At 37.6% G+C, this 10,559-nt stretch overlaps 2 protein-coding genes across 9 annotated transcripts in view; one reads left to right on the forward strand and one right to left on the reverse strand.

Moving 5' to 3' along the window:
- Nucleotides 1–2,488, reverse strand: part of LOC106742561 (telomerase-binding protein EST1A) — a 102,281-nt gene extending 99,793 nt beyond the window's left edge. For 7 of the 8 annotated variants that reach the window (XM_014615646.1, XM_014615648.1, XM_014615643.1 and 4 more), the window contains exons 1-3: nucleotides 2,364–2,488; nucleotides 881–1,349; nucleotides 447–741 (exon numbers count right to left, since the gene is read on the reverse strand). In XM_014615646.1, the coding sequence (XP_014471132.1) occupies nucleotides 447–741; nucleotides 881–1,349; nucleotides 2,364–2,412 (813 nt within the window). In that variant the 5' untranslated portion in view covers nucleotides 2,413–2,488. Of the gene's footprint in view, nucleotides 1–446; nucleotides 742–880; nucleotides 1,350–1,990; nucleotides 2,081–2,363 lie in introns of all 8 variants that reach the window. The other variant, XM_014615647.1, reaches the window with a different exon arrangement.
- A 2,149-nt stretch (nucleotides 2,489–4,637) lies between these two features.
- On the forward strand, nucleotides 4,638–10,417 carry LOC106742648 (putative homeodomain transcription factor). Its single transcript, XM_014615812.1, has 15 exons — nucleotides 4,638–5,236; nucleotides 5,466–5,605; nucleotides 5,709–5,920; nucleotides 5,991–6,177; nucleotides 6,242–6,493; nucleotides 6,571–6,795; nucleotides 7,119–7,183; nucleotides 7,362–7,531; nucleotides 8,502–8,638; nucleotides 8,714–9,023; nucleotides 9,096–9,324; nucleotides 9,401–9,496; nucleotides 9,574–9,717; nucleotides 9,790–9,885; nucleotides 9,951–10,417. Exons 1-15 carry the CDS (start codon nucleotides 5,196–5,198, stop codon nucleotides 10,098–10,100), a joined length of 2,454 nt encoding a protein of 817 aa, XP_014471298.1. The 5' UTR covers nucleotides 4,638–5,195; the 3' UTR covers nucleotides 10,101–10,417.
- The last annotated feature ends 142 nt before the right edge of the window (nucleotides 10,418–10,559 follow it).

Below are 10,559 nucleotides of genomic sequence, written 5' to 3' on the forward strand. Positions count from 1 at the left end.
ATATATATATATAGCAACTTCCATTCGCGAACGAAAATCGCCGAGCTCATAAAAACACGTCTAACCTTAGCGGCTGCCACAGACAAAGTAAATAATGAATACAGCTGAAAATTTTATCATACTTCAGAGGCATGTATACCAACATAATAAAAAAAAATTTTGACGATCGGACTCTCCAAACCCGCGAAATTTAAAAATTCCCATTATTTTCTGAACACCCCTCGTATATTGTTTATTAGCCGCGTTGAGCAGAGAAAAGAAGCTCTGCAACTATTGTAAAATTCGTGAGTCTGATTGGTATATCTTAATTTTAGTTGAATCTAAGAACACAGAGCAATCAGATTCACGAATTTTACAATAATTACAAAGCTGCTTTCTCTGCTGAACGCAGCAAATTTTACAATCCATTTCATCGCACTAGACTTCATTTTGTCTCGCACACTGACCTGTCTGACTTCGCGCAGATTATCCCTTCGATTCGGGCAGTTCTTAGCGGACATCGGCGAATCCGACCGCCAACGCTCCTCGTTCTCATTAACATGACGATGTCGCCGGTTACCCGAATACCGTTTACTATTGTCATCTCTAACTCTGCTTTCGCCATCATTGTCTCGACCGCTGTTACCACTCGGGCGATTACGGTCGCTTTTGTGACTACGGTTGGAGTGGGAGTCACGATCGTCGCTCTCTTCTCTCTCTCTTTCCCACGCACTGTGTGTATGGGTACTATGAGTGGGAGATCTAAGGAAATTTAATAGCTGCAATTAGCATAATGCAATGGAAACCATCGTTGCGTCATTCTTCCGTATTAAAGGCTGTTTTACCATCAAGATCGTTTCGTGTACTTTATACATATAGATAGCGACAATGCGCGTCTCACCTTGTGTTGGACGAGTCTTGTTCTGCCAACGCTTCCTTCACCTTCTTCGGCACGTAAATCGGCTGCTCGGGTTTCCTGTTTTTCCTCTTTGGATCGCCTCCTCCTGCTCCTGTATTACTGATACTGTGACTGATGCTCGATGTCTGATCAATGTTGCTGCTATTTCTATAATGGATATGCGTGTTATCCAATTTGTCGGTTACATCGTCGATCTGTGACAGAGGTGGGCTGTCCTTTGCTTGATTAGATCTATTGGATTGTGACTGTCTCAGACGATGTTGGACGGAGGTTGATCTGGATTTGTCTTGCGTGCCAATTTCGTTGTCATATTCGTCGGCAGTGCTGCCAGACCTGCTTGTCTTGCGAGGAAGGGGTCCACTTCCTGGTCTGTATAAAGCCTGAGATGCTCTATTCCCTCCGCCACGCATCCCTGCCAATCTCTCCTTCTCTAACTTAGAGTTCATTGATTCTGAAAATTGTTGTTACAATACTGTTTGTTAAAAGTCTTTTGCATATACATTTTTTATATGTAATTACAAACACTGATATATTTTATACATGTCGCAATTGTTATTCTGTTAATATCATGTATAATGTCATTGCTTCAAACATAGCAATAAATATATTCATACAACATCTTTAATAAGTAGATAAAAGTTATGCATTATGTATTTTAAATACATATTATGTTTTTTTCTAAGCATATTTCTTTCTCTTACTATATTATCTCCTATAGTATAATACAAGTTATTATGTATATTCATTTGAATAATAATCAATCATATTATCTGCCTTGAGAAAGATTATGCTAAATTAAGCACTTTACATGTATATTTAAACTTCATTTAGATACATCATTACAAACAAAGCAATGTTACAACACTACAAAAACATTCTCTACATTATATGTTCAGAAAATTGCACAGTATTGCATACAATATTGTAACATACATGGATAAGAATGTTGACATAAGGGAAAGAATGGGAAACATTAAATTCCTATGCTTTACGCATCTGAGAAATATTGCAACTAAAATTGTCTACTCCTTGACGGATACAGCGAAGTTGAAACATTCGAGTGGCAAAATATTAACTTTTAGAAGTGCGTACAACAAAGCGTTCGTGTTGATACTCTTGACAGCACTGGAACGTTTTAGCAGAGTTTCTTTTCGGGAAGGAAGAACGTCGTCCAATCAGGACCTTAAATGATATCAGATTTAATTCGCAATACAGAACCCGTCCTTATTCCTGGATTTAACAACCCGCGACAGAAACCGTCGTAAAATAATGCGATATCGAGATGCTCGATGTGCTTTTAGGTTAACTTGTTTAGAGAGGTTAACTTCCGACATATCGGCCCGTAATCAAATCGCAGAGATTGATTACAAATCCGGACCGAAGTTAGGCGCGCGTAAATATCAGCGGCAACGCAGTGTCATTCTTTCGAGATAATAGTGAGATAATAACACCCTCATTAGAGTACCTTGTGAATATCCTCCCCACTTTCTGCGTCCTTTGTCGCGGTTCGCCATATTGAAATGCAATCGTATCCAGATTTTTCCATAGTGCGAAAAGGCAAGATGTAACGTTTCCGTAGATGCGCACTCCTTCGAAGTAGCTGCGCGCTTCTCGACCAATCGGCGATCGGCCTCGAATGCTTGTCAAACTCGAAATCTGTGCATTACAATCGCGCGCTCTATCATTTTCCGCTTTTCATATTAAACAGACGCACATGTCTACGTACCGTGTATAATTGTTATTGCGGTCTTATTTTGCGCCTGAATCTTTCGAAGAAATTTTTCATTAGTTGTGTTATCGCGCCACTTTCATTGCGCAACGTTACTTCTTGATATTTTACGTGCACCGTGGTTTTTTTCTACTGACACTTGCGGAAGGAGCCGAAAGATGTCGCGTCTTCCATGAGACGCTTCAACTCATCTGTGGCCTAGTTTAGGCTGCGTTCAGAAACTTCACCCTGAGGATAGAACAGTATGAGTGGTGGAAAGTGTAGGGTAGACCCCCAGGGTGCAAATAATTTCCGAACAGTGAACCATATAAACTACTGTTACGTCCACGATAGATAACTATATAGGGAAATTTGAATGTAGTAAAATCAATGACTTACGTGGACGGTCAACAGAGCGATGACTCCGCTTTTGGGTCACTCTGCTTTTCACCGAGTTTACCCTGGGTCTCCGGAATCTGGCGAAACGATCGATGAATCTGGTGAGAAATCAGAGCCGCTCGTTCTCCTGGCTCGGTCTCGGATGTTCCGGCGCTGCGCGGGATGATGCGGCCCGCGATTCCAATTTCGATTTCGCAACGTTCGAGAAATGAGGGGTAGACAAAAATAATTGCTACACAGTTGGATTTTACGACTAATATATTCCAAAGTATATAAGTACACGAGTACCAAAGGCTAATTACGAGAAAAGAAATACGTCTTCTCAACGAAGCGTGCGTTTTTATATGTCGCTTTGTTGCTGAGAATTGTTTTCTGGTTGGCTGATAGAGTCGTGGAGATGGAAGAAATTTATTCTATCGGTATGATGTCACCGCGTCGATATCGCCGCGTCGTTCCTGAGTTGTATTTGGATTCAGTTTTCATGCTCCTATTTATGTTAGCAACGAGGCGCCTTATCGCATTGAGAGATTACGGTTTCTCTTGTCTATAGTTGATCCATCGATTTTAAGACTCTCTAACGACACGCAGTATTCGACGTTATAATTTTAATTATAATATTTAACGTGCGCGAATATACATATGCGCACGTACTTACGTCTAGTAACATAGGGATAAAATATCTATACCTAGTGATATCTAACCTAGTGATGTCTGAAATCAGACAAGTCGGCCTCCGATCTGTACTAATATATTATTAATGTTCCAAAATAAGTCCGGACGTTACACTACTATTTATCATTCAGGTCTGATTTCACCAACACGAGTTAATCAAATCAGTTTAAATCGATTAAATTTAGCTCTTCCGTTGGAACTGTCCAATCGCATCGTTGTTAGATAGTTCCAATGGATAAACTGTCGACCGATTTGATTAACCCGTGTTGATGAAACCGGGCTTTATCACATCAAGTATGAGGAAGGATCTTTGAGAATAATAAATCGACTAATTATTTCCCTTAGTACATAATTTATGTCTTTCGTGAGTTAATTTTACTGATTGTATTATTGAAAATTAATACTGAACCTAACATGCTTTTCATCATCAATTGATACTTCCCAAGTAACAAATTTAGTTTCATGTACGTTTTTCAAACATATGTAATATGATTATGAAACGTTACTTATGTTTAAGGAACATATATAAAACTAACATGTGCTACCTGGGTTATCGTTGCTGGGACATTTTCAGAAATAAGCTATTTTTCTTTATCAGCTATTTTTCTTTATCAAAATCCAGCCTACTGTTTCCCGTGCGATAATTAGCTCATACAGATTAATTAATGCCTCATTAATTATTGTGATTTGTGCAACATGACTTGTTTATCCGACCTTACTCAGCAAGAAATAAACTATCGAATAGACGTCGATTCGATGGCTTATTTCTTGCTGGCCATTCGTTCTACTTGCATACGACGGATCCCGAGAGAAAGGTTTTTCACCCTGTACATTACACATATGATAAAATAATGTACATAGTTTATCGGATAATATATAATATGAAGCGACAGATACCATAAATCGAATGATTATCGGCACAATTTAGCAAGTTATGTAAATCCGTCCGCATACATCTTGAATTCATCAGACGGAAAGGAATGTGCAAGATGGCGCGAACCGAATGTAACCGAATCAAACCGGAAAGATCCGATTCGCTGTAATTCCTCCTTGCTCCCCTGAGCTCTCGTACCCCCTGACCCAGTTGACAGTAAGCATAATGTTCCGCTACATTCAGTTACAGTTTTAGGACCGTCGCGATAGCACGTCATTACCCTCTCCTATCTCATTTAAGAGTGTAATCGCGCGATGATACGCGCTGATGCAGTCCGTCCACTTTAGGTCCATGAATTGTGCTTTGTTATGCTCGAATCGTTCCACCTTATAGTCTGTTTTTCTCAGCTTCTCCGATACATTCCTCGATGCGGATGACGTGAAATTACCAAAGTATCTTGACATACTCTCGAATGCTGAATAAAAACTGAGATTCGTCGGCACCTTCTCGATATCGTGATTACGTATGACGAAATTTACGGTCGATTTTTAATTCTTTGTGTGAAAATCAGTGGAGAGTCGCTGTTCCGTCATCTGTACTTCCGTCACAGCTGACGAGCATTGTTATCGCAAGCTGCTACGATAATGCGATTGACAGAGATGGGTTTCAACGAGCTTATATATTGGTGAGGATTCTTCATTGCGTCGAGTAAATTTTTGAAAACTTTAGGCTGTTTTCTACGTTCAAAAACCGACGTTTATAAAAAAATTGTCAGCTAGATGTTTTGACCTACATTTAATTTAATTTAAATATTGATAGTAAGGAAGAAATTTTGTTTTATATAATAAAGAGAAAGTAAAATTAAGATAGTTACTAATAGTAATAATAATAATTGGAACATTAAATTCTGCCAGGTACCAAAAGAAGATTGGTACATATGATAAGCAGCAATGGGAAAGAACTATAGAGCAGCATATTCTTGGTGGACTCACACATGTTCCCATGAGAACAGCAAAACTTAAGACAGAACTAATTGATGTTGATCTCGTTCGTGGTATGCTATATATAAGTGTTATCTGACATATATAGATACAAAATATTATTTTAATGTTCCTTCGATAGGCATGTATATTGACCTGTGATATCAATGTATATAGGATCTTCATTTCCAAAGGCCAAACCGAAACATGGCTTGTCAACAGTAGCTTGCCTAGCATTTCAACGACTCTTGTTTCTTCCATTGTACAAAAAGTGGTGGATACAGCAAACAAGTTATCGTATCTTCGTGCTTTTCTTATTACTGTACAGCTTACAAGTGATCAATATCTTCCTGTATTACATTTATGCGAACAGGGATAGCGAGGCAGAAGTATGAGAAAGAAACAGTTGATTTCCTAAAACTTGTGTTATTGTTTGCTAATTGTTATGTCTATTTACAGATTGTCTCAATGTCGGAAGTATTAATACCTATTATTATGATGTTTATTTTATGCACTGTTCATTCCCACATTGTGTCAACACATTCTGGTCCTACAATGACATCTAATCAATCTAGGCAACGAATAACAAGACGTTCTCGACATGTCAGAGGCAGAAACGGAAAGTCAAGACCTAGACTTAATTTGCGTAAGTAAGAAAAAGAGTATAAGAAATATTTTTATTTTATAACTTTTGTAATTTCACATTATAGGTATACATAAAGACACAAAGTCTTCTCAAGATATGGCTTCTGACAAGTCAAGTTTGGGAAATGAAGAAGTACTTACTGCAGTAAGATTTGCCAAGAAAGTAATGATTGAGAATTCTTTGTCTGGCAACCAGCCACAGGAACCTGTCACAATGGAAGCCAGTGCTCAAATAGTATATGATAAAGAGTCAATAAGTACAACAGCAGAAAATTCCAATTCCACAAATGAAACCTCAGCTAGTCGCGAACAACCGGGTAAGAATGATTTAATTTAAATAAATTCTTACTGTGCTTCCATCCAGTATTCTCAAATATCCTTTCTCATGCAACAGGTGCTATGCCAGAAGAACACGTAGCAAATATACATCAGGATGACGATGGCTTTGAAAGTTTAAACGGTAATGTTTCTAGTGATAATGATAAAGTGATGGGGCGTGCAATGGTGCAAAGAAACAGATCACGAGAAAGAATAGCACGTCAAGCTGAAAACCACAACCGTATGTCGTGGTTGGAAGATGGTGCTAGTCAGCAAATCCCACTCCCACCAAAGCACTCAGGTTTGACTTACAAGTACACGCTTGTAACATAGCCTGTAGTCAGTTAACGTGAAATTAATTATGACTTTACCACTTGCTGTCAAATCTCTGACAATTGCACGGATTATCTATATGCGATATATACATATGATTTTTTTTAACTTTTGAGAGCATATTTAGTGGATCTTCCGCTTTCGCGATTCCCATAATGCTGTATGAAGATATGATTGAAGAGTACTTTAATTCGTTTCTGTTTGCATTCCGAACCGCTAACACGCTTTAATCTTTGTTGGAAAGGTAAAATGGAGTAATAGCTAAATCATCGTTTTCCACTTTCCACGCAGCACCCGATCCATTAAAAAAAGATGGCAATTTTACGGATAGCACAAGTGATATTCATAACGATGTAGTAAGTTACCATATACATTATTTACATACTTAGACCCGAGTCCAAGATTTCTCACTAATTATTTATCTATAAGCGCACTTGTTTCTTTGATGAGTCGATTCCCTCTTAAACATCTTCATATTCTAATTAAATGCATCTTGTATTAATCTGTCGTTTCGACTGATCTTGTCAATTCAAGAGTAAAGACGTGCCATCGAAGATACTGGGATTGAGAGAGGGGCGGCAGCAATGCGAAAGCGAAGAAGAAGGCGAGTGCGAGGAGGCTACGACGCATCATCTTACTGAAGCAACGACATCTGCTACAGAATGGATGGGAGTTACGACCAACAGCGACGAGTGCAGTTACAGGTGAGACTTGAACGTATCATTGCATCATCATTATATCAAGAAAATACGAAGAATACGGATTGTCTCCATATTCCGAAGCTCTGGGTTTAATGCGGTTTAATGTCCCTGAATGTTTGTTCAGAAGATGCTCATTATTTTATATCTCATATCATCGAACGCTATATGATCAATTTAAACCTATCAATCGACTTAATGTGCTAGTTGATGAATTCTTTGATTACATCGTTTTTTTCTTTAATACGTCCCAGAACATGTTTAAGAGGAAATTGATTGGACTGCTTCTGAAATTGTAAATTATTTTCTGATTATATTTTCTTTTTACTTTTCTTTTAAATCTTCTTTTCCTTTTCAGTATAAATATTTACAAATATAATTATATTTATTGATTATTATTAGACTTTCGAGATCCACAATCAAATAAAAACATAGAAAGATCTCGCAAAAGTCGGGCGTAGGTTGGAGCGATTATATTTATATGGAAGAATAATATGTTTGACTGTGTTATCGCACGCGATGATGGATTTGCCAGACTTTAAACACGGAAACGTTTTTGATGTGGAAGATAGATTTCCCATGTATATTTAAAAGTCTAACAAATCCGTCAGCACGTGCGATAATACTGTCAAACATATTATCCCATTTATTCGCACTAACAACTTGCGCTCAGCTCTTAAACTTGGTCTACAATGTGCTTTTGCGTCTTATTTTTGCTCTCTCTCTCTCTTTTCTACAATAAATAGAAGTTCTTACATAAGTTCTTACATAAGAAAGATAGAGAACAAGAAACAAGACGCAAAGAACACATTGTAGTCCAAGCTTTATAGGCAATTATATTTATGTTCTTTTATGTACTAATGGAAATTTATCCAATTTATGCAATAAACTATAAACAATAATAATAATAAATCTTCCTGCCATGTTCACAATACCTAAAGTTGAACCTATTTCTCAAGACACGATTCTGTTACAGCTCAGAACTCGGCGAGTCTGACGTGCACAGCGAGACCAATCTCAATTACAGTGAATTCGTGGAGCACCCTTTCTCCTGGGAATTCGAGCTACCGCCGTCGATATTACTTAATTCTACTTGCACATCCTCCGATCGCGGTTAGTACGCCAATCAAACGCGTAATAAACGTATGCAGATACGACAGCATTTGATGTGAGTCATACTGTGTGTAGTTTCGTGCACCATCTGGACGCGGCGTGACATCAAAAAGGCCGAATTGTCGGTGTTGGATATTAGTTCATCGATTATCGCTAGAGTCGAGTCAATGCCGGAAAGTATGAATTACTTTTATGGCGGTTTGGTACTGAGCGTCGCGCTATGTCTAATACCGTCGATAAAACGACTGAGCGATCACATAGGCTCGGATAACGTAAGCAATGTGTCCGTCAGTCTATTGCCGAGTGATATGATTCAGGTGAATCTCGAAACGTATACCGACATCTTGTGCAGGGTGATTGGTGTAGCGTTCGGAAGCACTTTTTGGTAAGAACGTAGTCGAACGTAGTCGAAATATTCGCGAATACCAACCCTCTCAAACGATTATGTTTCTTTCAGGGAACGGGCAGTGGTGCTTATTTCAACGTTCGAGCGATTCGTGCTGTCGTGTTTCTTATTTTTCCTGCTGGCGGTGGCGGAGCGCACGTATAAACAGAGACTCCTGTACGCGAAATTGTTTTCTCATTTGACGTCATCCAGACGCGCGCGGAAGTCTGACTTGCCGCATTTCCGGCTGAACAAAGTTCGCAACATAAAGACGTGGCTGAGCGTTAGATCCTACCTGAAAGTAAGAACACTAAATGTTGGTTGTTTATACACCTATAGAATGACTTGACATTTCTCACGCATATTCTGGCTTGTAGCGGAGAGGTCCGCAACGATCCGTAGATGTGATCGTGTCGGCGGTATTTATTGTTACAATATTGCTATTGTCATTCGTCAGTCTGGAATTAATTAAAGTAAGCATACTCCACATGCATATGTTGTACATCTGTGGTAAGTTTCTCTTATTTTAACAATACAACTTGCATTTCAGGATCTCGAAACTTTGCACTCACGGTACAACGTCGAGGCTTTATTTTGGAGCTTCTCGCTTGGTATATTCATTTTACGATTTATGACGCTAGGAACAAAGATTAATAAGAAATACAGGAATCTGTCAGTTTTAATAACTGAACAGGTAAACTTTATTACAATGCTTGTGATTCCGAATTTCTTATGACTTAATTATTTATTACGATATGACTTTTAGATTAATTTGTACTTGCAAATTGAACAAAAGCCACATAAGAAGGAAGAGCTTATGGTTGCGAATAGTGTATTGAAATTAGCGGCTGATTTAATAAAGGTACGCATTTCTATGGTGAATTTAATTGGACAGATAGAAATTGATTAATCTAAAATGCTTTGCAGGAATTGGAGAGTCCATTTAAAATCTCGGGTCTTTCAGCTAATCCGTATCTATACACCATTACTAAAGTAGTATTGCTGTCAGCACTCTCAGGAATACTTTCAGAGCTACTTGGATTTAAACTTAAATTACATAAAATAAAGATCAAGTAAAGCTCCAGTAATCTACGAGATGCAGCGCGTATCAGAAGTCTCGTGCTTTCTAGTTTCAGATTTTTTACTAAATTGGAACTATATTTTCTCAGCGAAAATTGGTTCATATTATAACTTAGTTAGCAGTAATAATTTAAATTTAATGTTAATTACAATAAAATAGTTGTTCAACACGATAAACTTTACAACTATATATATATATATATAAATATATATAGAGAGAGAGAGAGAGAGATTACGTAGAAATCACTGATAAACATTCTATTGATTTGATTTCAATCTAAATCATAACAGTCGATAAAAGAACTTTGCTTATCTAATCTAATGAATACAAAATTGAATATAATGTATAATATTTAAAAATGTAATATAATATATAATATTTTAGGAAATTTATTTATCAAAAGTTGAATTATATATATATATATATATTTTAGATTAATATATAATATATATATA

This window comes from Dinoponera quadriceps, unplaced genomic scaffold (assembly GCF_001313825.1).
Source record: "Dinoponera quadriceps isolate SergipeBrazil2010 unplaced genomic scaffold, ASM131382v1 scaffold113, whole genome shotgun sequence".
Lineage (NCBI taxonomy): Eukaryota > Metazoa > Arthropoda > Insecta > Hymenoptera > Formicidae > Dinoponera > Dinoponera quadriceps.